The 26718-nt window shown below is 45.4% G+C and overlaps 2 protein-coding genes and 1 pseudogene across 4 annotated transcripts in view; all 3 read right to left on the bottom strand.

Annotated features, from left to right (window-relative positions):
- The window catches only part of IL34 (interleukin 34), a 58375-nt gene extending 43188 nt beyond the window's left edge, over window positions 1-15187 (bottom strand). Inside the window, exon 1 of one of the 3 annotated variants that reach the window (XM_073880037.1) lies at window positions 15022-15187. The gene's annotated coding sequence lies outside the window, so the exon portion shown is untranslated. The remainder of the gene's footprint in view (window positions 1-15021) is intronic. The other 2 variants (XM_073880035.1, XM_025888848.2) reach the window with 2 other exon arrangements.
- LOC112836873 (enhancer of rudimentary homolog pseudogene) lies at window positions 6806-7593 on the bottom strand (annotated as a pseudogene).
- Window positions 15188-25494: 10307 nt separating the features above from the next.
- Window positions 25495-26718, bottom strand: part of SF3B3 (splicing factor 3b subunit 3) — a 42790-nt gene continuing 41566 nt past the window's right edge. Inside the window, exon 26 of the mRNA XM_025888834.2 lies at window positions 25495-26117. Coding sequence (XP_025744619.1) covers window positions 25977-26117 — 141 coding nt within the window. The 3' untranslated portion in view covers window positions 25495-25976. The remainder of the gene's footprint in view (window positions 26118-26718) is intronic.

The following is a 26718-nucleotide window of genomic DNA, read 5'->3' as shown; positions in this document are numbered from 1 at the left end:
CTGACTTAAAAACAAAAAAGAATTCACATGTGGAAAAAAAAGGACAAGCCTTCATATGTAAATTCCCTTTGCTATTACTAAAATCACCACCTACTAACCAAAAAAAAAAAAAAAACAAAACAAAACAGATGAGGAAAACAAAACTCAGAAAGTTTGACAACTTGCCCAAGGTCACATGGTAGCCAAGCGGGAGAGCAGGTATTAAATCTAAGTATGTTTGGCCCCAAAGCCCTTGCTGATAACTGCGTTAGAGGTCAGCCTGCAGGAGAAAGGAAAAGACCACATTCCCCCACTCAGCAGCTTTGTAAAGTCAGAGGAACCTGCCTGTGCAGCCAAGAGAGCCCTGGCTCAGGGGATGGAGTCCAGAAGGATCTGAAGCTGGAGGGGTGACCTGAGCACCCTATAAACTTCAGAGTCACCACCCAGAGGCTGCATACATGACCTCAGCTGGTCAGGGCAGGAAACTCTGGCCAGAGCTTGGGGCCGCTGGGCCTAGAAAGGAGCCATTCCTCCTCACCACGGATGGGTTGGTTTTCTGTGCTTCCTCAAAGGTTAGACAGTCTGTGGCCCTTGCCCTTCGGTCTCCCTACATACCTCCCCATCTGGGCTTATGCTTGGCTGGGAGCTCAGTTTTCTGTCTTCCCAGCCGGGCACCCAGCTGGTCAGAGGCATCCATGAATCCAAGGCCATGAGAAGGCTCCTCACAGGTGAGGGAAGATAGCCTCTTGGCCCACTGTTGCCACCCCACAGGCACAGATATTCCAATTAACAAGGAATCAGCCTCTGAAGCAGCATATACACAGGGGGAAAGGAGAATGGAAAAGAGTAAGAGCTGAATCAATTCAGAGTGATTCAGGAAGTTTCTGAGCCCAGTAGGGCACCCTCCCCTTCCTTCTCAGCACACCCCACTTCTCCCAGCATCCCTCATCTCTCCCAGAATCCCCCACTCCTTCAAGCATCCCTCATCCCTCCCAGCATCCCTCATCCCTCCCAGCATCCCCCACTTCTCCCAAATCTTTCCCACATCACCTCACTTCTCCCAAATGCATTCTCCCAGGTCCAATCCAGAAACAGCTCTCAACATTCTCATGTCAACCAGTAACAGCACTTCCATCAACTAATGTTCTTTTCATCAAGTCTAATGCACGACTGTAAAATGCACCAATATTTAATAATCCATTAAGAGGGCGCCTGGGTGGCTCAGTTGGTTAAGCGACTGCCTTCGGCTCAGGTCATGATCCTGGAGTCCCGGGATCGAGTCTCACATTGGGCTCCCTGCTCGGCAGGGAGTCTGCTTCTCCCTCTGACCCTCTTCCCTCTCGTGCTCCCTATCTCTCATTCTCTCTCTCTCAAATAAATAAAATCTTAAAAAAAAAAAAAACAAAAAAAATAATAATCCATTAAGAAACAGAGAGAGGGAGCTGAGCTGTCAATTAAATTATGATATGCCATTGATTCTGATTTCAGAGACATTAAAATGTGGGGAGTAGGGGAAAGGTATATTTTACAATCTATGGAATATGGTAACACTGAGAGCCCTGTTGTAGATTTGTTGTCTTGCCTGAGGGTTAGAGACCATGTGCATTGCCTCGGAGCTGAGCTGTCAATTAAATTATGATATGCCATTGATTCTAATTTCAGAGACATTAAAATGTGGGGAGTAGGGGAAAGGTATATTTTACAATCTATGGAATATGGTAACACTGAGAGCCCTGTTGTGCATTTGTTGTCTTGCCTGAGGGTTAGAGACCATGTGCATTGCCTCTCTGTTAATGGCTAGTATGCAGGCACTATATGCCCAGAACCATCCTAGACTCTTGTAGTCTTTCCTTATGGAAATCACAGTCTAGTTGGTGACCTTGGAGGCAGGCCCAAACCACATCTACAGGACAGTTAAAGGCCAGTTTCTATAGTGTGAACAATAAATATCGTAAGTGTTTGGAGAAGGGATGGACTAGAGTTAGCCAGCTGCTCAAAGGAGACTTCATGCAAGGCAACAGGGTAGACAATTAGGCTACAAGATGAAGGACAGAGACTGGGGATGAAAAAAGCCTTAGAAGGGAGAAGTGGGGAATAAAGTGAACAAGGCATGGAGAGGAGGCCCCCGTGGCAGATACTCTGGACGTCAAAGAGAAGGTTGTTTACCTGGAGCAAAGAAGCTGTGTTGGGGTATCAGGGAATCTATACTGAACAGGCAAGACAAGGCCAGACTACTGATGGCCTTGAAAGCCAGGCAGTTCTTGATGTGACATGCAGCAGGGAGCCAGTGCAGATTCCTGAGCTGGAGAGTGACCTGATGAGCAGATTAATTTAGGGAATACTGATGTGCAAGACGTGTTGGAGGCAAAAGCTAGAGGTGAGAATACCAACCATCCCTCCAAGCCCCGTGATAAAGGAAGACAGCCTCTAAGGCGTGTCTAACAGAGGCTCATGTGCCTGGAGGGGCTGAGAGGACCCTCAGCCCCTTGAGCTATGCCTGATGGAAAGGAGTCCCAGGCCCTTTTAAGAACTGTCCCTTCAGGATGCTGACCACCCAGGCATTGGCCTGGTCTATTCCAAGGAGTGCAGCTATATAAAGAACCATCTTCGGGGCGCCTGGGTGGCTCAGGGGTTGAACATCTGCCTTCGGCTCAGGTCACGGTCCCAGGGTCCTGGGATCGGGCCCCGCATCAGGGTCCCTGCTCGGTGGGCAGCCTGCTTCTCCCTCCCCCACTCCCCCTGCTTGTGTTCCCTCTCTCACTGTGTCTCTCTCTGTCCAAAAAAAAAAAAAAAACCATCTTCTACTCAAATTGGTGCCATTCAGAAGCAGAGGCTGCAGGACACAGTGCTCACATTTGTACAGAACGTAATCCTCATGTTAAGTGAGTCCTTTCTGCCTCTAGGAATTAAAGACATGTATTTGGTAAGAGGTATATATGTCTGATACATGTTCATTGATAAAATACTGCAATCTTTCTGAATGGGCCCTACGTGACAATTTGTAACAAGAACCATAAAATCGGTTGAACCCTGTGAAGGAATAACCCCGTCCCTACAGGGTGGGCCCTAAGAATATAATCAAGTCAGAAATGGCCCAAAGCAGTGCCACTGGGAGAGGTGAGAGTCAGCGAACCACCCCAGGGCCAAACAGAGGGGAAGGGTCTCAGCGCAGCCAGAGCATCTGAGCTGCTTAAGTGAGGCACTTACAAACCTACCAAGTTGGGGACAAGGACTGCTATTGTGTGCGCCCCTATCCTGGGTGCTAGGACCCTACAGAGGCAATGTAGTGTTACATCACAAGCAAAGATTTTGCTTCAGAGCCCATTTCCTCATCTGTAAAATGGGAATGAAATCATCAGTCACTGGCCCTCATCCTGGTCAGTGAGGAGCTACTGTTACTACATATATGACAGACAACAACTGGACGCAAATATTCCTAGCAGGGCTGGGGGAATGGGTGGAGGGCAGCATACAGGTGGCTGTAGGGCATCCACTGGCCCCAGTGTCTGAGGCAGAGGTGGGAAACGGGATGCCAGAGAGCCTAGTGCCATGTCTAGGAAAGTTACCTCCAACCTGGCAGGGAAACCCAGGTGGGGAAACCAACTTGGCTCAGACTTGTCACTCAGATACTCAGTCCTCAGCAGCCCACTGCTACTCTTTGGCTCTTCATCACAGCCTGTCCTGAGCATGACCCCTTCTATACCTCTGGGGACGTCCTGGCCACTCCTGTGGCAATGTTGATCTCAGTATGGATAAATCCATTTTCTCCTAGGATCAGCCAAACACGGGTAGGCTGGTCCCCAGAACAATGTGTCTAAGAAGCTAGAGAGGAAACAAAATTAAGGAATTAAAATGCAGCCACCTAATAACAGGATTTCTAAGTCTTATTCTGATACGAATCTGGCCCCAGACTGGGCTAGCAGCCTCCTTAAGCTGCCTCCTCATTATTGGTACCTATTTGCCTTGGCAAGAAGCCCTCCCTTCCAGAACCTGCTTCCTCTGGCCTTAGGCAGCATCAGCCCTGCCCCTAGCTCTTGGCAGGACCAGCCTCTCTGCTTAAGCTCTTGGACAACTCAGTTGGCCCCCGAGAGTCCTCTTTTGGCCCTCAGCCCTCCCACAGGGATAATACCACCTGCTAGGCAGAGACCTCATGAGGACTGGAGATATAGTTGGTGGCGCCAACTACAGTGAATGTCCACTCCGTGAGAGCAGGACTCCCTCTTGTTCTCTGCCCCATCTCCTTTTGCCTGGCCCATATCGAATGCTCATGGATGTTTGTGGAATTAATAATAATTATTAATAGGAGCTCGAGTATATACATACAATCTCTAGAAGGACCCACAAGAACGTAGCATCAGTGAATGTCTTTGGATAGTTGAAAATAGAGGCCCAAGGAATAGGATATAGAAAGGAAGCTACTTTTCACTGTAAATCAGTCTGTATCTCTTGGGTTTGTTGTTGTTGTTATTGTTGTTTGCTGTGCACCATGTATCACCTTTTTGAAATTAAAACCATAATTCCATTTACATTAGGACCAAAACAATGAAACACCTTGGTATAAATCTATCAAAATATGTAGAAAATCTATATAAGGAAAACTATAAAACTCTGATGAAAACCAAGGAACACCTAAATAAATGATGAGAAATTCCATGTCAGGGACATTTTTAAGATATTTGTTCTCCCCAGCTGGAGCTATAGATTCGATGCCATCTCAATCAAAATCCCACAAGGTTGGGGCGCCTGGGTGGCTCAGTTTTTTGGCGGATGTCTTCGGCTCGGGTCATGATCACAGAGTCCCGGGATCGGGCCCCCCATCGGCTCCCTGCTCCGCGGGAAGCCTGCTTCTCCCTCTCCCACTCCCCTTCCTTGTGTTCCCTCTCTCTCACCGTCTCTATCATGTTTCTCTCTGTCAGATAAAGAGAATCCTAAAAAAAAAAAAAAAAAATCCCACAAGGTTATTTTTGTGGATATCTACACACTGATTCTAAAGTTCATGTGGAGAGGCAGAAGACCCAATACTGAAGAACAAGCCCGGAGAGCTGATGCTACCCGATTTCAAGACTTAGTACAAAGGTGTGCTCATCAAGATAGTGAAGTACTGGCAAAAGAGACAAACAGATCAACAGAACAGAATACTGAGCCCAGAAATACACCTACATGCATATAAGCAACTGATGTTTGACAAAGAAGCAAAGGCAATTCAACAGAGAAAGAACAGTCTTTTCAATCAATGGTGCTGGAACAACTGGACCAAAAAAATAAATAAAAAAAGACCTCACACCGTTCGCAAAAATGATTTCAAAACAGATCCTAGACCTAAAAGTGAAATGCAAAACAATAAAACTTCTAGAATATAAAATAGGAGAAAATCTTGGTGACCCTGGGTTTGATGATGAGTTTTTGGATACAACCAAAGCACAATATATGAAAGCAAACATTCCTAAGGTAGAACTTAAGCTAAGAAAGCTTAAAAGGTATAAAATAAAAAGTATTCAGCCCATGTTATGCACTTTGCGGGCCCAGAGTTTAAGTTCCAGATCCTGAACCAACCTCAGTTTCCTCCTCTGGGGTTAAGAGTCATGCCTTATAGGGCTGGGTTAAGGATTAAGTTGTCACTGCAGTATGACAGTCAAAAAGTACGTTGCCAGGGTGCCTCAGTTAAGCGTCTGCCTCTGGCTCAGGTCCTGACCCCAGCATCTTGGGATTGAGCCCCACATCGGCTCCCTGCTCAGTGGGGAGCCTGCTTCTCCCTCTCCCTCTGCCTGCTGCTCTGCCTACTTGTGTTCCCTGTCTAATAAATAAATAAAATCTTAAAAAAAAAAAAAGTGCATTGCCTATGTGATTTCCAGGGAAAAGGAGAGGAGTGGTTTCACGGCCAGGAGGGGAACCAGGGCAGAGAGGACCAAGAGGCACCCTCAGCAGAGGTGTCACTCAAGGAAGGTTTCCCAATTGTGGATAGACACTGGAAAGTACCTGGCCCCAGCCCAGCCTCCACCAGGCCAGCTAGTCGGCCGGCCTCTGTGAATCACGGTTTCACTGGGGCCTGGGACAGCTCCTCCAAGGAAGCAAGCAGGAGGGCTACACAGACCACAGTCCAGGGCGGTGGAGGTGGGAAGGTACCTGGAGAGCAAGGGGGGCCAAAAGGACCACCACCCTGCCCTGGTGTGTCCCTTCCCCGGTAGGATGCTGGGAAGCCCCTAATCACCTTCTTCATCTGGAAAACAGCACATGCAAGGCCCACTCCCAGGGTGGCAGTGGGGAAAAAGCTTAAAGGCAGTTATTCTACCAAGCAGTAGGTGGAATGAATATTGCTGTCAGAGCAGCAACGGACACAAAGCCTCAAGGGCAGCAGCAGAGACGGGGGAATATCGGCTTCTGAACACATGGTTTATCTTCTCCAATCCCCAGTCTCCTCGTCTCTACTGTGGGAATAACACACTCCTCTATCTCCCACCTTCTGTATGAATTAGCAACCTGCCTGGCACAGAGGTGTCCCTAGTGAGAGCTCCCTGTGCCTTTATAAGGTATGAATGTCACCCCAGCCAACTGGGTCATTCTAGATAAATCACCATCCCTGCCAGGGGTTCCTCCATAACCCTGCTCAGCTCTGAGGACAAAGGAAGCCACAGCATTGTCACCATTAGGGATAGAATTTATTGCCTTGCAGGTACTAGACTGGGAACTTGGACAAACTGAATTGTGTGGACAAGGTCTTGGCACCCAGAGAGCTAGGTTGGAAAAAAAAACACTGTTGCAAAACAACAAAACCTACTCAGCTATGGGAAAAACTTTAAGCCCCTAAGCCCCAGACAAGAGTTTTTTTTTTTTTTTAACTAAAGAACATTTATTTATTTTTCACTAAGACTTTATCTTGAGCATGTAACTAAACTGTCACTACCCCCCCACCCCAACCTGAAGGGTTAGTACAGCGAATGTTATAAAGTAGATATGAACAGTTTGAAGGACTGGAACCAAGATTAACTGATAAACAACTTCCATCTAAATTATCATAAAAATGTTTAAGTAAAAAAAAAAAAAGGGAGGGGAAGGGGGCAATGGGGGTTTCAGATTGAACAAGATCTTCACATTTCATCTAATACCTTCCATCCTGGCTAGAGTACACCAAGATGGAGACAGGATTACTATAATACAGAGCCGCCACTGCAGCACGCTGTACACACCTGTGTTCCAAGCCCACCCCCAGCCCCCACTGTTTCTAACTCAGCTATTTCCCGGCCTGTTGGGCCTGCCGACAAAGGAGCACGTAGATCTTCTCTTTAATCCAGTCTTTGTTATAGGGCTGGTATGTCTGGGTATCAGCTCGGTAAACAAGGCAGCTGAGGTCGGCCAGATCGTCAATAAAATCAAACAACTGACTGATATCATATGTGATAGAGGGGCTGTTGGGATTCATTCTCTTCAGATGTTCTTCATACACTTTACAAACACCTTCCATGCATTCATTCACAGATTCATAGTCAGCATAAGTTCTGCCTTCTGGCCTCTTGGTAGGCTGTACCAGCAAAATGGTGTGAGACATCGCGCCAAACTCTCTCGCTGCAGCCGCTGCCGACACCGCTGCCGCACACGAGCTTAGCCGCAAGGCTGCCAACAGCCCGGACAAGAGTTTTTAAGGAGGGTCCCGTTTAATGGAAGAAGGGGGGCATTGAGCAGCAAAGAGCCTGGCTCCCATCAAAGCCAATGTTGTCTGCAGTTTTATCTTTGGACCCTGGGGACACAAGCAGACTGGGCCTGCTTGCACAAAGAAGCCAGCCAGAGGGAGGGGGACAGCACTGATTCACCTGGGAAGGGGAGGTGACAGCAGCTCGGCCTCGTGGACCCAGGTGTTGGGGTGTGTGTGTGTGTGTGTGTCCTTGTGGGGAGTGCCATTCTGCATGAGGTGCTCAGTGTGGGGTTCGGAGAGACTTCCTGGAGGACTGCCTGGGGCCTTGCTCAGGGTGATCCTGGTGTTTGTGGGATGGGTGGACATGAGAGTGTCAGACCCCAGGAACTGTTGTCCAGGCATAGCGGGGTAAGAAGCAGCCAACTTATGGCAGGTGGATTTTGGAGATTTCCACCCAGTATGGAGGGCTGGAGGCAGACTGTCTAGGTTCAAGTCGCAGTTCTACCATCAACTGGCAACCTTGAGCGAGTTACTTAAACCCTTGGCCTCAGTTCCCAACTGTAAAATGGGGATATAGGAGCACCAGCTGCACAGCTTTGTAGTAAGGATTTGAGGTCAAGCCTGTTCTGCATTTAACAAAGTGCTTGCCCAGAGTAAATGGCAACAGCTGTTATTACTGACATTTAGGAGAGGGCTGGAAGCAAGCCTCCCCACCTGCCTGCCACCTCCCCTCTGACTTGGGTCCCACCTTTAACATGGGCCTGTTAGTGTAGCTGTCTGGACTAGATCACATCAGAGAGGCGGAGAGCCTAGGAGAGCCCCTGCCAACCCCACTGGCTCATGCAGGAGTCTCCTCCGCAGCTGGCCAAGTCCCTCCTTCCACGCCTCCATGAACAGGGAGTGCTCCCCATGTGGATGGCTCTGATCACAAGTCCTCTAGGGGGAGCTGCAAACTGCCCTTCAGTGGAAGTGATTTTTCCACCAGGGACTTTCCAGTGTCTGGAATCCACCCATCCCACAAACACCAGGATCACCCTGAGCAAGGCCCCAGGCAGTCCTCCAGGAAGTCTCTCCGAACCCCACACTGAGCACCTCATGCAGAATGGCACTCCCCACAAGGACACACACACACACCCCCCAACACCTGGGTCCACGAGGCCGAAAGTCTGGGATGTCCTCAGACCCGACACTAGTAATAAGTTCACATGCACTACCTCACGAAACACCTGTGAGGCATATAGTGTTTTCCCCCCCCAATTTAAGAAATTGTGGTAAAATATGTGGTAAAATACATAAAACCTTAACCATTTTTAAGTGTACAATGCATTGGTATTAAGCACATTCACATTATTGTGCAGCCATCACTAACCTCCATCTCCAGAACTCTTTTCATCTTGCAAAACTGAAACTTTATACCCATGAAGTAATAACCCCTCCAATTCCTAGCAACCACCACTCTATTATCTGTTTCCATAATCTTGACAACACTAAGTAGCTCATATAAGTGGAATCATACAGTATTTATCTTATTTGGCTTATTTCACTGAGCATAACATCCTCCAAGTTCATCCAGGTTGGAGCCTGTCAGAATGTTCTTCCATTTTAAGGTTGAGTAATATTCCATTGCATGTGTAGACTACATTTAGTTTATCTGTTCATCTGTTCATGGACAATTGAGTTGCTTCTACTTTTTAGCTATTGTAAACAAGGCTGCTTTATTATAAACATGGGTGCAACTATCTTTTCAAGACCCTGCTTTCAATTATTTTGGGTATATACCCAGGAGTGGGATTGCTGCATCATATGATAGTTTTATTTTTAATTTTTTGAGGAACTGCCCAACTGTTTTCCATACCATCTGTACCATCTAACAATCAGATCAACAGCGGACAAGGGTTCCAGTTTTTCCGCATCCCTGCCCACACTTGTTATTTTTTCTATTTTTTAATAGTAGCCATCCTAAAGCATATGCAACCTATAGGGAGAGCCTATTTTTTATCCCTACTTCACAGCAGAGGAAAGTGGGACTAGAGAGGTGCTGTGACTTGCCCAAGGTCCCACAGGCAGCACATTACACAGCTGGGCTTCAAGCTCAGGGCTGTGTGCAACTGTCTGGTGCTCTCAACAGTCCCCAGCCTGGCTCATGCTTGCTGTCCAACTGGTCAGTGACCACCCTGGGGTCTCCAATGTCCTCAGAGCTCCGTTCACGGCCTGGCTAGGGAGGAGGCAGTGATCCCCTCCCCATCCTCACATCCCCAGCCCCCTGGATCTCCCAGACCCAGGCAATCCTGAAATTAGCATCCAACAAAGGCCTGACCCTGCACAGCCCACAGAGCCTTTGGCCTGGAGGCCTCTTCAGGGGGCGTCCCTCTCCAGCTGGTATGGCTACAACAGAGTGGGGTTCAGGGCTGGCTCCGCAGCATCTAGAGGGGAGTGCAGGAGGGGAGAGAATGAGGGGCTGGAGAGGCGCCCATGCAGCTCGCGGATTCTGGTTTCTCCAGTGCAGGGGGGCCCAGACCAGAGTGGCTGGAGGGAGGGGTAGGGCTGCGGGGAAGGGCCAGGACAGGCCTGCGAGGTTACTCAAGCAAATAGCATGCAGATGCAGAGTCAGCGCATCCCTGGCACCACCACATCCCACCTGCATGACCCTGCGCAAGCTGGTATTCCCTACCTCTGTTTCTTCACCTGTAAAATCAGGAAGACTGTCAAATCTTGCAGAGAACTGCGGGTACTAAATGATCACTAGATCCACAATGCCAGGCTGAAAACTGGGGGCCGACTGTGCTGGCACCCCTGCCTCATCCCACACCCAGGCCTATCCCACCTTTATCCCACAGTGCTCTGCTCTCCACCAATGGGGGATGGCAGAGCCTTGAGATTAAGGGTCCAGCCTCCCAGGTGACTTCTTTTAGGAGTAACAATTTGAATGTATTAGTTCTGGTCAGCTTCTTAGAAAAACAAATAAAGAGGGGGCACCTGGCTGCCTCAGTCCAAAGAGCATGCTACTCTTGATCTCACTGGGTTGTGAGTTTAAGCTCCAAGTTGGGTGTAGAGATTAATTAAATAAAACTTAAAAAAATACAAAGTAACATAATACCTCCAGACAAACAAAGACATGGTCACAAAGATGTTTGCTACTGCGTTACTTACAACAATGATAATTTGGTAGCACCCTGAATTTCATCCATGGGCACTAGTTGAACTAGCATCCTACCATGAAATTGGATAGTATATGATCACTATACAGGAAATTGGAGCTCTGTATTTATTGGCATTTATTGGCATTTCCATGGCAATAAATGTTGAATGGGGAGAAAACACAGGTTATTAAGTAGGTCATATATAGATGATCCCATAGAACATACAGATCTGCATGTGTGTTTATACACACTACAGATGCTCCAAGTATGGTTTCCTGATCAGTTGCAATAGCATCACCTAAGAGCTTGTTAGAAATACAGAATCTTGGGCTCCATGCTGGGTGTGGAGCCTATAGGGAGGGGAGAAAAAAAAAAAAGAACTATAGAATCTTGGGCCTACCTCAGGCCTTTGGAATCAGAATTTAACAAAATCCTCAGGTGATTCATGTGTAGGTTACAGTTTGAGAAGTGATACAGTAAGGCATTGTCTGGAGAGTTTTCCAGTAAAATATTCTCAGGGGATGGTTACCTCTGGGGGAGTGGGAGTAGGATTTTCTTTTCTTCCTCTGCTTTTCTGAATTGTTATGTTTTTTTTTTTTTTTAGATTTTATTTATTTGAGAGAGAGAGAATGAGCAGTGAGGAGGGGCAGAGGAAGAGAGAGAGAAGCAGACTCCCTGCTGAGCAGGGAGCCCAATGCGGGGCTCCACGCGGGGCTCAATCCCAGGACCTCGAGATCATGACCTGAGCTGAAGGCAGACACTTAACCAACTGAGCCACCCAGGTGCCCCATGAATTGTTACTATTTTTTCTAATAAACATATGTCATAAAAACAATAAAGCCATTAAAATGCTTGCAAAGACGTAAGATCCGGGTGCCTGGGTGGCTCCATTGGTTAAGTGTCTGACTCTTGGTTTTGGCTCAGGTCATGATCTCACGGTGGTGGGATCAAGCACAGCATCGGGCTCTATACGCAGCAGAGTCTGCTTCAGATTCTCTCTCCCTCTCCCTCCTGCTCACTCTAATAAATAAATAAAATCTTAAAAATAAAAAGAAAAAACATAGGATCCCAAACTACAAAACTCATATAGGAGAAAACACAGGTAAAAAAACTTTTTAACAGTGGACTTAGCAATTTCTTAGATAGGACACCAAAAGCACAAGCAACAAATGCAAAAATAGATAAATGGGACTACATCAAAACTGAAAACTTTTGTGTATCAAAGGACACAATCAAAAGAGTGAAAAGGCAACCTATGGAATGGAAGAAAATATCCACAAATATAATGGGTTAATATCCAGGATATATAAAAACTCCTACTACAATTCAACAACAAATTAAATTAACTGGGAAAAAAAATGCACAAAGGACATAGATATTTCTCCAAAGAAGATATACAAATGGCCAATAGGGGTATACAAAAAGATGCTCAGCATCACGTGTCACTAGGGAAATGCAAATCAAAACCACAATGAACTATCACCCCACACCCATAAAGACGGTTACTATCAAAACGGCAGACAATAACAAGTGTTGGTAAGGATGTGGAAAAATTGCAAGTTCTCCAGGCGTGGTCATTGGCCCTTCCTGGCTGAGATGCACAGACAGAACTCTCCTGGCAGCCCCTGGGAAGCTCAGGAGGTAGGTTCCCAGGCTAAATGCAGCTCAGATCCCAGGGAACACCACCCCCTACTCGTGGGACATGGCCCTCACATTTAAGTGTGTAAGACTTACAGAAATCCCCTGGGGTTGCTACAGGCCTGGAGGCCACCGTTCTCAAACCTCCATGGAGTCTCCCGGCGTTTAAAGGACCACATTGCCCATTTCAGACAAAATGTCTCTACCAAGACTGAGTCAGGGACTGCCACCAAACAGTATTGCCTGGGGGGTGGGGGTGAGGGGAACTTCAGCTCCCAAAGACATTTTGCAGACCCCCAGAAGGAAAGAATTATAGGAAGCCTACCTGCCCTGAACCCTCAACTGAGGCAGAAGAGGAGACCCACCCACTCTGGTGGTGGAGCTGGGATCAGAACCCCAGAACCCAGCACCCCAACTTCCAGGCCAGGCTCCCCCAACCTGAGCATTTATTTGGGGTACCATTAAAGCCCCTGAGATAGGGTGGAAAGCTGGGTGCATTTCAGGCCTCCAACACCATCCCCAAAAGCTGCCAGAACAGGCACCCCCAATCCCACTTAAATCCTCACATCCTTAAGATGAAGTCCAAACTCTCACATGACTTATCAAGGTCCTTCAAAATTTGGTCTCCACTGACTCCTCTCACCTCATACCCCATTCTTCCAGCCCTGCAGCCTCCTGAACTTCCCACCCTTCCCCAAACTCTGCTTTCTCCCACTTCTGCTTAATAGCCTGTTCTTCCTTGGTAAGCAGGGAGCTGTCCTGGAGCCCCCAGGCTGCTCAGTCACTGTCTCCTCTGCTCCTGGGCTGTGTGCCTGTATCAAAAGCATGGAATCTGTCTTATGCATCTCGCCCGTTTCTAGCACCATGGCCACCCAGCCCAGTAAATGATTGTTGACCAAGGAAACAAGCATGTAAGTTTTCAGCCTGTCCTTTATGGCTAATTCTGGTATCTTCCCAAAGGCTCTGGAGCATGGCCCTGACCTTCCACAGTAAAGGGCCCCTATGTGCCAAATGTTTTACCCATGTTATTGCATGTGATTCTACAGCACAGGCATTAACTTCCATTTTACAGACAAAGAAATTGATGCTCAGTCTAATGACTGCCCACAGCCAGGATTGGAACCCAGCCTGACCAGCCTGTGCTCACTCCACTGCGCCTCATAGATGCCCTCCCAATAACCTACTAGAGTGAGTTAACAAGTGTGCCCCTATATTTCTGGGGAATTCTCCACTCTCTCCAGGGATCACTTAAGCCTGCACTTTGACACAGGAGGCTGAGAGATAGAAGGGTGACATCTAGATCAGATGGCAGAAGGCCAAGAGTCTGGGGAATCTTAAGATAGATCTGCTGTCCTCCCAACATCCAGCTCTCCGGCCATAGTACAGATAGGGGCAAAAGTAAAAAAAAAAAAAAAAAAAAAAAATCCTCTAACAGGGGAGAAACCTTTCACTCCAGTTATAATGGGGCTGGGAAAGAAGAGTCAAGGAGTCAAGAAGATGCCCTTGAGATGACCTTCTGCCCAACTGGTAAAATGGCCCAGGAAAAGCTGCAGGCTTACCAGGAGAGCTTTGAGTGCCAGACATTGTGCCAAGTGCTTGACAAATCCTCTATCACTAATCATTTTTATAATCTCTATTCTGCATGTGAACTAATTGAGGCACAATTATTAAGTGAGAGTTCAAGGTCAGGCAGTTATGCATACAAACCCAGGCTCGCCTGCCTTCAAAGGTCAAGTCTTAACCACTACTCAAATTGCCTCCTTCCTGAAAAATCCTCAGAGAAAACAAGTTCCTTACCCATCCCCTCATACCATCATGGTCCTGGAAATTAGAAATTAGTCTCATAACTGAGCGAGCTCACCCCATGTATAACATGAACTGAGCTACAAAAATGTTCTTGCCCTTTGCCCCAAGTGTTCATTCATTCTGGATGGAGAATAAACTCCAAGGAGGGGAAAAAAATCTAAAAAAACTTTGAAAAAGTTATTTTCAGTGTTGTCCATAAAAGCCAAATTACTAATTGCAAAATACCTGGAAGCAACCCAGCTTCCCAACTGTGCTGGGATGGACTTGTTAATGTGGTGGACAGCACATAAACCTTGAGTATGATCTATAGTAGTTGGGTTTTGTGCATTTAAAATAAATGCAAAGTAAAAGTAGAACTCATTTTAATTTCAGAATCTGAATGAGGAAGACTCACCTATGCCATTTTCTTTTTCCCCTTTTTAAAGAACTTAAGATCAATTAATTTTTGGTAAGGCAATTCATGCATGTGCTAATTCACAGAGGACTTAAAGATCTAAAGACCTAAAGCAACATGCAGTGGGGCAGCCACCAGGAATCAACAACAATCACTTAAAAATGATGGTTTGTTGATTTACAAAACTCAAGAGAACACGGGAAAGTAACTTGCTTTATGGTTATTTGGATCTGCCTTTGCCCTGCAGGGCTGAAGAACCACGCAGAGAATTCACACCATTTCTGAGACATAGGTCAGAGATGCTTGGCAGGCGGGGGGGGGGGGCTGTCTTTTTCAAGTCTTGCTCAAATCCCTCTTGCTGTGATCTGAGAAAGCAGCAGCTAAGTTGAGGTGAAGGCAAGAAAAGGAAACCATGTGAGAAAAAAATGCCTTCTTACCTGTTCACCCAAGAGGACGTGGTCTTCCAGTGCTTTGCTGAGGATTTTAACGGGCTTTAGGACTGGAGCAGGTGCCCAGGAGCTGGGGGCAGTGGGTACCAGGTGGGAGAGGCTGCGGTTTCCCTTAGCCGTAATCTGGGCTTCCCGACTGATGAGAAGGGCGGGGAAAGCAGGCGACTGCAGCTCCCAATTCGGAAACTGAAGCCAGCAAGGGCGGGGCAGGGCCACGTGTCCCCAGCCTGCCTTAGGAGTGCGGGTAGGAGGGGGCCACAAACCGAGACGATCAGCCAGGAACTGTTTCCTGACTCAGAGGCACTGGCAAGTTAATGGCAAGAGTCCCCAGAATCAGATTTTTGGCTCTCAAGCAGGTTGGGGCATTTTAAGCGGCTACCCTAGCTCCTCTCCCTAACACATTTACTCTGGCAAAAAAACTCTCCTTACAAAACTTAATAAAACTGAATGATGTGGAAATGACTGCAGTGCCTGTGTACATAGAGGGACAGATTGAGAAAAGGCCTTTGATAAATATCACCACTGCTGAGGACCAATCAATTACCCAGTGTAGAGAGAGAGACACGAGCCCAGAGAGATTAAGTATCTAACCTAAGATCACACAGCCAGGGCTTCCTGACATGACTTCTGGTGTAACTCATGGTAGGACACATAGCACAGGGAGTTCCTGAGGACACAAGTGAGGCCCTTTACCCAGCCTCATCTCCGTGAATAAGGACACTTTCACTTTGCTGGGGTCAGATGGAATGCTGAGAATGGCTCTGCCCAGCAGAGTTCTGTGGGCGCCACGGGACAGCTCCATCTCCATCCAGTTTTCACAGTGAGCTCCCTGTTATTTGGAGTTGTTAGGGGTGGGCCAACCCTCCAAAGGATCCTTTAGCTCTTCCACCAGTGGATATAACCAAGAGGGATCAGAGGACAAGGGAAGAGCTGTGTTCAAACATCAAACTATTCAAGACAGTAATTTCTAGTGTTTCTCTGAATGGGAGCACAGAATTTTTATTAAGGTCCCCTTATTAACATCTAGGATTCCATAGCACCTAGTTTGAAAAATGCTAGCCTAGAAGATGTTGACATGTCTTACTCTGAATGTCAACGCCTGGCACAAGTGGTTGTTCAAGAAATGATTTCTCAGTTGGGGTGACAAACTGGATTCCTGGTTTGGCCCTGAACTTTCAGCAGGACAAAGCCCACACTGGAATGCACTTGGCTAATTCTCCACCCTCATCCCCAAGGCTGACTACCCCAGCCACACCCTCCCCTCTACAAGGCCTTGGCAGACAGTCAGGGGGCCTGCTGGGAAGGCAGGACAGAGTGGAGATGATGGTGGCACAGCCACAGGATCTCATGAGAGCCTCACATAAGTCCGAATAAACTCCACTGTGCCCTCTCTGGGGCCCCTCACTTGGAATGTCGCTTCCTTTCAAAGCCTTGCACATAGGACTGCGTTTAAGATGAAGATGGCTCTAGACAGGGTTTCAGATCCAAGTTCAGCGACCGTGCTTCCTCATCCCCTGGAGGCTCAGCAAAAGCACTATGCTGTTACCATGACCCCTGAAGGTTGATTTTATTCTACTTTACAGACAAGAAACTGAGACCATGCTCAGAGACGGGTGAACCCAGGTCATCAGACTGTGTTCAAGGCTCTTTCTATGGCCCTCACTCCTGCTTGGCATTTGGCAGACAGGATTTTGATTGACTGTTTTCCGTGGTAAAGTGCCATTCTCCAGCTGCAGCATCAGCTCGGTAAAGGCAAGAGGTTCCCCAGCCTGCCTTAACAAGACTAGGCCCTAATAACCCACAGTAAATGTTGATGCTTCTCATGACCATCATGTCACTAGCCTATACACATCTATTCATGGCCACAAATTATTAAACGTGTGAAAACCCTCCCCAACTGAACTAATTCAAAGTAACTCTCATTCCCTGAGATTTTGTTTGCTATCAGAGAAGGCAAGTTCTAAGTTCTGCTGGTAGGGCTGTGAATGAAAATGTGAAGGCTCTAGAAGGCAGAGGCGGGGAACTGAGATGGGTTTGCCTCTGGGATTACAACAAAACCCACTGGGTACTGGCTTCTAGATTTGGGAGGTGAAGGTGGGGTTGGGTGGTGACAGGCCTTGAGCTACTTCCAGTCGAATCTCCCAGCTTTTTGCCCCCAAACTGGAATTTACAACCTTGGTCTATTTATTTGGCTTCATTTTGAGTAAGAAACACTGTTCCCTCATTCCCCACCTGACCTAATGATTTCTAAGTCTGATGACCACCAGACTGTGAAATATACATATACCCAGACACCAGCAGAGTTTAAGAGTAATCTGGGGACAAAATCCAGCAATCTATTCTGACAAACAGATGATCCTAATGTCCAGCTGGAGTTAAAAACCACTACACTTTGCAACAGGTTTCTTTCTGTTTCTGGACTGAAAATCTTTGGCTGCCCACCCTCCCCCTCCTCATTTTTCAGATTTGGGATCTTCTGACTTTTTCCAGAAGTCACAAGGCTGTGCCTGTTTTATCTGAGGAGATCAGAGACATGAGACTTAGGCTCTTCAGAAATTTGTTGCCAGGCTCTCTGGCAGACTCACCAGAACTGCTAGGTTATAAAACTTCTGGCTGCAAAGCAGACCTGCAAGGAGGTGGCACGTAGTAGGTGCTTGGTAAATATTGGTGGAATAAATATCTTCTAGCGGGTTGGTTATGTCTTCTGATGTTGGCCTTCAAGCTTCTACAGAAAGTTGGCTATGCTGGTGCAGACTGGTGAAGGGGACTCTTCTGACTGCTGTGTAGTGTGTATCGGCTGATTTCAGTTTGCTCAACTTCACACAAGCCCCATACATTGGGCTAACAGATCCTCAAATGTAGTACATCAGCCACCACAGGTGGTCACTGACTCCCTACCACGTACCCATGAGTAAGCCATCTGCCCCCCACACTGTTATTTTTTTGGACAAGGTTTGATTTCAGCAGCAGAGATCGTTCTTCTGAGGTCTTGATATAGCCCTTGAATGTGTTTTAAAGGTACAATAAACAAAATATTCACATATAATACTCCATATGCAAGTGAGCAAGTAGACGACTCAGGCAAACACGTGTCATTTCTTTTTTGAACAGAAACAAAATTTAGGAATTTTTTTTTTAAAAAATCGGAAGGCAGGTTGATCTCATCTGAAGAATGTTCCCAACATTTCTGGCTTCCCACTAATGAGAAACTCGAGAGGCTGCATCACAGGAGCAGCACACATTCTGAAGACCAGTGCTCCCCCCATAAGAGGCGTGAACTCCAAGACCCTTTCCCAGCCACAGCAGTCTTGCTAGCAATACATTCAAAAAAGCCAAGAAAATCAACATTCCAACCACAGCCCAACTTGAGCACCCCCCACCCCAGGAATGCTATTCTTGGCAAGAGATCTTCCAAAGGAAATGACATCTGCAGAACCTCTAACTGTGAGGTCAGGGAAAGATGAGGCAGCTGAAAACTTTTCAGTCCTTTCTTAGATCCAAGTTACAGGGACCTAACAGAGCAGCAGGATGGGAGCAACCCTAGCAACGAAGGGCAAATGTCTCAGCATCTTGACATTATCCCTTCTGAGTTCCATGGCAGACTCCGATGTGTCGTCAGGCTACAAAGAGTTTCCCATTTACTTGGCTGCTCAGTTAAACCAAAGGAGTTGATTAGTCCCCCTTAAAACCTACAGAGATAGGATTTGTAACTCAGCCTCATCTTATCATCAAATTTTATTAAACACATTTTGTAGCTTCTGGGGCAACAGCTATGAACTAGACAAAATTCCTGAGCTCAACAGATTCAAGCCTAATTCCTTGTACCTATGCTCCAGAAATTGTCCTTGCAGACCACAAGCAAATTTATGGACAGACGGGTGAAGGAAGCTCAATGGCGATAATTCCTGGATATGACATCTAAAGCAGAGGCAACAAAATCAAAAACAAAAAAAAAGTGGGACTACATCAAACTAAAAAGCTTCTGCACAAAAAGAAAAATCAACAAAGTGAGAAGACAACCAACAGAATGGGAAAAATTATTTGCAAACCAAGTATCTAGATAGAGGGGTTAACAACCAAAATATACAAAGAACTCAGACAACACAACAGCAAACAATTGATCCCATAAAAAAACGGGCAAAGGGGAACACTAATTCAAAAAGATACATGCACTCCTATGTTTCCTGCAGCATTATTTACAGTAACCAAGATAGAGAAGCCACCCAAATGTCCATCAATAGATGGATGAAGAAGATGTGGTATATATATACTATGGAGTATTACTCAGCCATAAACAAGAACGGAATCTTGCCATATGCAGTGACATGGATAGAGCTAGAGTATAATGCTAAGTGAAATAAGTCAGTCAGAGAAAGACAAATACCATTATGATTTCATTCATATGTAGAATTTAAGAAACAAATGAACAAAGAAAAAAAAAAGACAAAAAAAACCCAGACTCTTAAATACAAACTGATGGTTGCCAGAGGGGAGGGACTGTGAGGAGGGGTGAAACAGAGAATCAAGAGTACACTTACTTTTTTTCTTTTAAGATTTTATTTATTTATTTGAGAGAAAGAGAGAGAGTGCGTGCACTCGGGCAGAGGGGGAGGGAGAGGGAGATAATCTTAAACATGTGGGGCTTGATCTCACGACTGAGATCATGACCTGAGCCAAAAGCAAGAGTTGGACTGAGCCACCCAGGCGCCCCTAGAGTACACTTATCTTAATGAGCACTGAGTAATGTGTAGAATTTCTGAATCATTATTTTGCACACCTGACACTATTAACACTGTTAAATATACTTCAATTAAAAAAATGGGCAAAGGAACTTAATAGACATTTTTCCAATGTAGATACATTACAGAAGATGGCCAACAGACACATGAAAAGATGCTCAACGTCACCAGTCATTAGGAAATGCACATCAAAACCACAATGAGACACCACCTCAAGCCTGTCAGAATGGCTATCATCAAAAAGACAAGATAAGAAATGCTGGAGAACGCCTGGGTGGCTCAGTTGGTTAAGCGACTGCCTTCAATTCGGGTCATGATCCTGGAGTCCTGGGATCGAGTTCCACATTGGGCTCCCAGCTCAACGGGGAGCCTGCTTCTCCCTCTGACCGTCTCCCCTCTCATACTGTTTCTCTCTCTCAAATAAATAAATAAATAAATAAATAAAATCTTTAAAAAAAAAAGAAATGCTGGAGAGGATGTGGGGGAAAGGGAACCCTTGTGCACTGTTGGTGGGAATATAAACTGGTGCAGCCACTATGGAATACAGTATGCAGAATCCTCAAAAAATTAAAAACAGATCTGCCCTATGATCTAGCTATTCCACTTCTGGGAATATATCTAAAGGAAATGAAAACATTAAGTCAAAAAGGTATCTGTACCCACAAGTTCACAGCAGCATTATTTACAATAGCCAAGACACGGAAACAACAATCAAAGATTAACGACTAAAGAAGCTGTGGTATCTCAACAAATGGTGCTGGGAAAACTGGACAGCTACATGCAAAAGAATAAAACTAGACCACTTTTCTGCATCATAAACAAAAATAAACTCAAAATGGATGAAAGACCTAAATATGAGACCTGAAACCATAAAAATCCTGAGAGCACAGGCAGTAATATGTCTGACATCGGCCATGCCAACATTTTTCTAGATAGGTCTCCTGAGACAAGGGAGATAAAAGCAAAAATAAACTACTGGGATTACAACAAAATAAAAAGCTTTTGCACAACAAAGGAAACAATCAACATTAACTAAAAGGCAACCTACTGAATGGGAGAAGATACCTGGCAAATGACATATTTGATAAAAGATCAGTATCCAAATAAAAAAATTAAAAAACAAAACAAACAAAAAAAAAAGATCAGTATCCAAAATATAAAGAACTGATACAACTCAATTCCCCCCAAAAAAACATATAATCCAATTAAAGAGTGGGCAGAACACATGAACAGACATTTCTCCAAAGATAGCCGACACACAAAAAGGTGCTCAACATCATTCATCATCAGGGAAATGCAAATCAGAACCACAATGAGGTATCACCTCACACCTGTCAGAATGGCTAAAATCAAAAAACAAGAAACAAGTGTTAACAAGTATTGGTGAGGATGTGGAGATAAAAGAACCCTCATGCACTGTTGGTGGGGATGCAAACTGGCGCAGCCACTGTGCATAATAGTTTGATGGTCCCTCATAAAGTTAAAAATAGAATTACCCTACTAACCAGAAATCACACTACCAGGTTCTCACCCCAAAAATACAAAAACACTAACCAAAGGGATACATGCACCCCTATGTTTATAGCAGCATTATTTACAATAGCCAAATTACAGAAGCAAACCAAGTGTCCATCAATAGATGAGTGGATAAAGATGTGGTACGTGTGAACACACATACACACTCAGCCATTAAAAAAAAATGTAATCTTGCCATTTGCAACGACACTGATGCAGCTAGAAAGTATAATGCTAAGCCAAATTAAGTCTGAGAGAAAGAGAAATACCGTATTATCTCACTCATCTGTGGAATTTAAGAAACAAATGAGGAAAAGGAAAAGAAAGAGACAAACCAAGAAATAGACTCTTTAACTATAGAGAACAAAAACAGATGGTTACCAAAGGGGAGGTGGGTGGGGGGGGTGGGGGAAATAGGTATGGGGATTAATAGTACACTTATCAGGATGAGCACTAACATAGAATTATGGAATTACTGTATTACTGTACACCTGAAACACTAAACACACTGTATACTGAAACACAATAGAATACTGTATGTTAACTATACTGGAAAATAAAAAACTTAATAAAGGAAGTTGTGGTATATATATGCAATGGAGTATTACTCATTAAAAAAACAAAACACACCACAAGGAAATCTTGCCATTAGCGACACCAGCAGACCTTAATTTAAGGGCATTATGCTAAGTGAAGTTAGACAGAAGAATACTGTATGGTATCACTTATCTGTGGAATCTAAAAAAACATCAAACTCCTAAAAAGGAGATGAGATCTGCAGTCGGGAATGGAGGGGCGGCAGCAGTGCTGGAGCAAGGTGGTCAAAAGGTAACAACTTCCGGTCTCAAGTAAGTATTAGAAATGTAATATAACATGACCATAGGTAACACTGCCAAGTGATGCATATGAAAGTTGTTCAGAGAGTAGATCTTAAGTGCTCATCACAAGGAGAAAAAAAGTATTTTTGCTGCTTTTTATTCTATCTATGAGAGGGTGAATGTAATCATTTCACAACATATATACATAAGCCAAACCATTGTGCTGTACACTTTAAACTTATACAGTGACTTATGTCAATTATAACTCAAAGCTGGGGGGATAAAAAGAAGAGAGCACGAGGAGAAGAAGAAAGGGGGGAAAACCGGAGGGGGAGACGAACCATGAGAGACGATGGACTCTGAGAAACAAACTGAGGGTTCTAGAGGGGAGGGGGGTGGGGGGATGGGTTAGCCTGGTGATGGGTATTAAAGAGGGCACGTTCTTCATGGAGCACGGGGTGTTATACCCAAACAATGAACCATGGAACACGACATCAAAAACTAATGATGTAATGTATGGTGATTAACATAATGAAAAAAATGCATAGGGAAAAAAAAAGAAAATCTTTCCAGCTGTTAAAATCCTGGTAGAGAAATCAAGTCCAGAGAAGGTTCCTCAGTTAACAGAGCTGAAATGTTATCTGTCTCTCCCTCACCACTCTATCTTATCTAGCAACCTTTTGGGTACATCAACAGAGAATGTGATAAAGTCAACAGACACATCAAAAGTAAAGCAGTGTAAGCGGAAAAGAAAACATCATAACGTGTGTACCGGGTGGGGAGGGAAGGAGACTCCTAAAGGAAAATGGAAGACTTCACTGTCTTCCTGACCTAAGTCTCAAATACATTAAGAATCCAGGTTTGGCTCAATAAGCTCCCACCATGTGCTGAGCTGGATGCTGGGTATTTTAGACATATGCCCTCATAATTATTCTCACAACAACCCTGTTTATCTCCATGTTAGGGTGATGCCAACCTGCCTTAACAATGTCACAGATCTCTTCAGAGAGGCAAAAACTTGACTGAATTCAGGCCTGTGAGTTCATGTCTAGACTTGTTTGCAAGTTCCCATTCCAGACTTAGCATTTCAGAATCTTTAGGGGAAAGTGCTCAGAAATCTCTATTGAGTGGCTTAAGGGATGATTTTCATGATTAAGGAAATTTGAGAGGAAAAAAAAAAAACATACAAACAAAATTTGTACTCCCTAAAGACATAGAGTCACTTTTTTGGTAAATGTAGGGACCCTTAGGAACCATGATGCTGTCTCAAGTAAGGGTGAGCAACACATTAAGGGACTTGCATGTAACTTATATGATATCTCTCCCTTTACCTTCTACACATGGGGGAACCAAGGCTCATAAATTTTAAATGGCTTTCCCAAATTCACTCAGCTGTTACCTGGCCAAGCCAGACTGCCTGACTATAGCTCTTTCTACTATAAACACATTTTGATTGTTTCACACGTCAAAACTTTTTCTCCCTACTAGGCTATTGTTCAACTGAGCAGGCCCAGTGAATTTCTTACTGTGCTTATTATTAGTACAGAATATTATTAGCTCATGATTTGCTGTCATCTACCAGTTAACCTTTTGCAATATGCACCCACATTTCTGTGACAATCCACAGAGTTTATCGTTTTTCCTGGGCTTTGGGTTAGAGGAATGGGAAAGGAATCTCATAATATGAAACCTTTGCCTGGCCTACCTGTAGCTCTCCAGTGGGGCAATACTCAGATGACCACACATTCCCAGCTGTGGTAAAAGATCTAAAATTAAGATTCAATATTATATGCTGTAAAATCAAAAAGGCTTCAAATGGCCTAATTACAAGTTTCCCTCCCAACTCTGCTCTTATGGATAAGGTTCCCTACCCTAAACCTAAACCCTCCTTATCAAAAGACTATACCATTCTTGCTCATTTCTGGGCAGCAGGTTTCAGTTCATGTCAGTCCATGGATTTATTCGAACAAGCCAATCACAATCACATCTTCCCACAGGAAGCAGGAGGCACCCCACCTTCTTGATATTCTAAAGCCTGCCTCCCTCCCAAAGCCCCCAGTTGTTTACTTGGTTGTTAAGTGCAACCCCCATGTGGCCTTGCATGGCGTGCAGTGTTCTTTTCCCCTTGGCTATGATTTTGTAAATAATAAACTGCTGTCTGTGCCATCCAAAAAAAAAAATCCTAATTCTATACAGAGATCAAGTTTTCCTTTCTTACACAAACCCCCTATGACTACAGGAAGATGTACTTCAGGAGAAACCTAGGCACAAGAGCCACTACTCAAGCATCTATGCAGTTTCCCAAAGTACTACATGTCAACATCAGACAACCTGACAGACTAAACGGAATGGGTTTAGGCAGGGGCCACAGAAAAAATGAGCCCTGCAATTAGGCCGTGAAAATATAATTCAAAAATGTCATCTGCTACGTGATCAGTGAGATAACTGAGAAAGTGTTACCTAGAGATTCAATTCCTAGCAAACCTGGGTCTCTGCTGGCTGCTCCAGAACTTAGTCACGATTTACAGATACGCAGCATGAGGAACCCGCTCCACACTGGACTGTGGGCTGCTCAGAGCAAAGGCTGTGTCTAATCACCTCCACTCCTGATTCTAACCCAGTGCTGGCCACAGAGAATCTGCTCATGGAAGGGGCTGAGCCTATGCACATGAAAGAATGTTTTACTCTGTGAAAGACTGAGAACAGCAGTGAGCTCAGGTCTCTCCAAATTCAATGAAACTGGGGAACTGCCTGGAAGATTAAGGCTGCCTTTTCAGGTGTGGACACTTGCAGCTGACAGGCTACCAGGGCTGCCTCCTCATACTCCAAAGGCCCTCCAGAGTTTGCCTAAGATGTCCACTGCAGACAGGACTCCCCCTCTCGCCCCGCCCCCCAATGGTTACCCATGAGCCTTTAAATAGGGACCACATATACTCTGTTCCCAAGGGCAGGTTAGTATCTGGGTTCTTCTGTACTTACTGATCCTTCCTAGGAGTCATATGGCAAACGATCATTTCAGGAGCTGTAGAAGTAAAGGGAGCATCTGTTAAGAGACCACCCAACTGGAATGCATACCAAATCCTTCACTCTAAGACCTCAAAGTAGAAAGAAGCTAAAACAGGAGAGAAAAAATCAGCCACCATTCCTCGATATCCAGTGGGAAAAAGCGTGGCTGACCACATGATTACTGAGCCCAAGCTTCATCTGCATAGCAAAAAGAACTAGAGGAAGCCAAAAAACCACCCTGGAGCTGGGAGTGTGAGGCCACAGGGTGCCAGAAATAAAAAGCAAGTAGCTGGAAGGAAGGAAGGATACTCCATTCTTCCTGCTCTCAGGCTCAAATTTCCCACCTAAATTCTCACCCCCAGAAAAGACACATGGACACAAGCCACCGTAAAAACTAGATTTGTATTTCTGGTTAGATTCCAGAATGGCAGAACTCAGGAGTTATACTATATTCAACCTAGTCCCCACCTCAGCTTGCCTCCCTCCCTCCCACAAAGGTAACATTATACAAAACTATATTTACAGGAAAACCAGTTAAAAACTAAGGGTGTATACAAAAGTAGACAAGAGAGCCAGAAATATCAATGCAGGGAAAGCTTTGGGGAAGAGGGACATCTTATTACACACCAGAACCTGGGATCAAGGTATTATGTACTAGGCAGAAAGAAGCATAGCAAATTTCAGTGCCAATTTTAGGGGGAACCAGTCACTCCAGGGAAAGAGTGGATAGGAAAAACCTATTAGCTTTAATATTACAAAGTCTTAATTATCCAGCCACCCTTCTTCTGCCATATGGGTTCAGAGTCACGTGGTGGGGGAAACATAACAGAGTCTCTGACACAAGTCCCACAGGAAAAGGAAGGGCTCAGAAGGCATAGCGGGTCCGGATGTCCTCAAGCTTCTTGGACACCTCAGGTGGGGTTCGGTCCAGTTCTTCAGAGACGTTCTTCTGTTTGTTGGGCTCCATGGAGTTGAACTGCTCACAGAGATCTCCATCTATCACATTCTAAGACACAGAAAAGTGAGGAAGAAATAGGTCAAATGCTGGAGCACCTGGGTGGCTCAGTTGGTTAAGCAACTGCCTTCGGCTCAGGTCATGATCCCAGAGTCCCGGGATCGAGTCCCACATCGGACTCCCAGCTCAGCGGGGAGCCTGCTTCTCCCTCTGACCCTCTCCCCTCTCATGCTGTTTCTCTCTCTCTCGCTCGCTAATAAATAAAAATCTTAAAAAAAAAAAAAAAAAGAAAAGTCAAATGCTTAAAGAAAGTGGCACATGCTAAAGCAGCTGCAAGAAAAGCTTTTATTCTCTCTCAGATATCTGAACCATTTACAGAGCCAGGAACACTACTCTAAGTTCATCCTTAGTGTCCCGCGTTCAGAGTAGCAAAACTGGGTGAAGTCTCTTCTCTGGCTGTGGTCTGCCCCGGGGGAAGAGGTCCCTGAAAATCACTAGCCATTCCTCTCCCCCCTCATTCCTGCCTCCATCAATCCACTCCTTTGATGCTCCTTCATTCAGGACTGTTCTAACTTTTAAGGGAGGGAGGGCCAGAGAAAAGACAGTTACACAGGGTGAGGATGCCCCCTTTCAACCCAGATTTCCAACAAAG

Source organism: Callorhinus ursinus, unplaced genomic scaffold (assembly GCF_003265705.2).
Source record: "Callorhinus ursinus isolate GAN/ISIS: 27379988/994484 unplaced genomic scaffold, GSC_fseal_2.0 scaffold37, whole genome shotgun sequence".
In the NCBI taxonomy this organism is placed as follows: Eukaryota; Metazoa; Chordata; class Mammalia; order Carnivora; family Otariidae; genus Callorhinus; species Callorhinus ursinus.
This window is presented reverse-complemented; position numbering and strand designations above follow the sequence as displayed.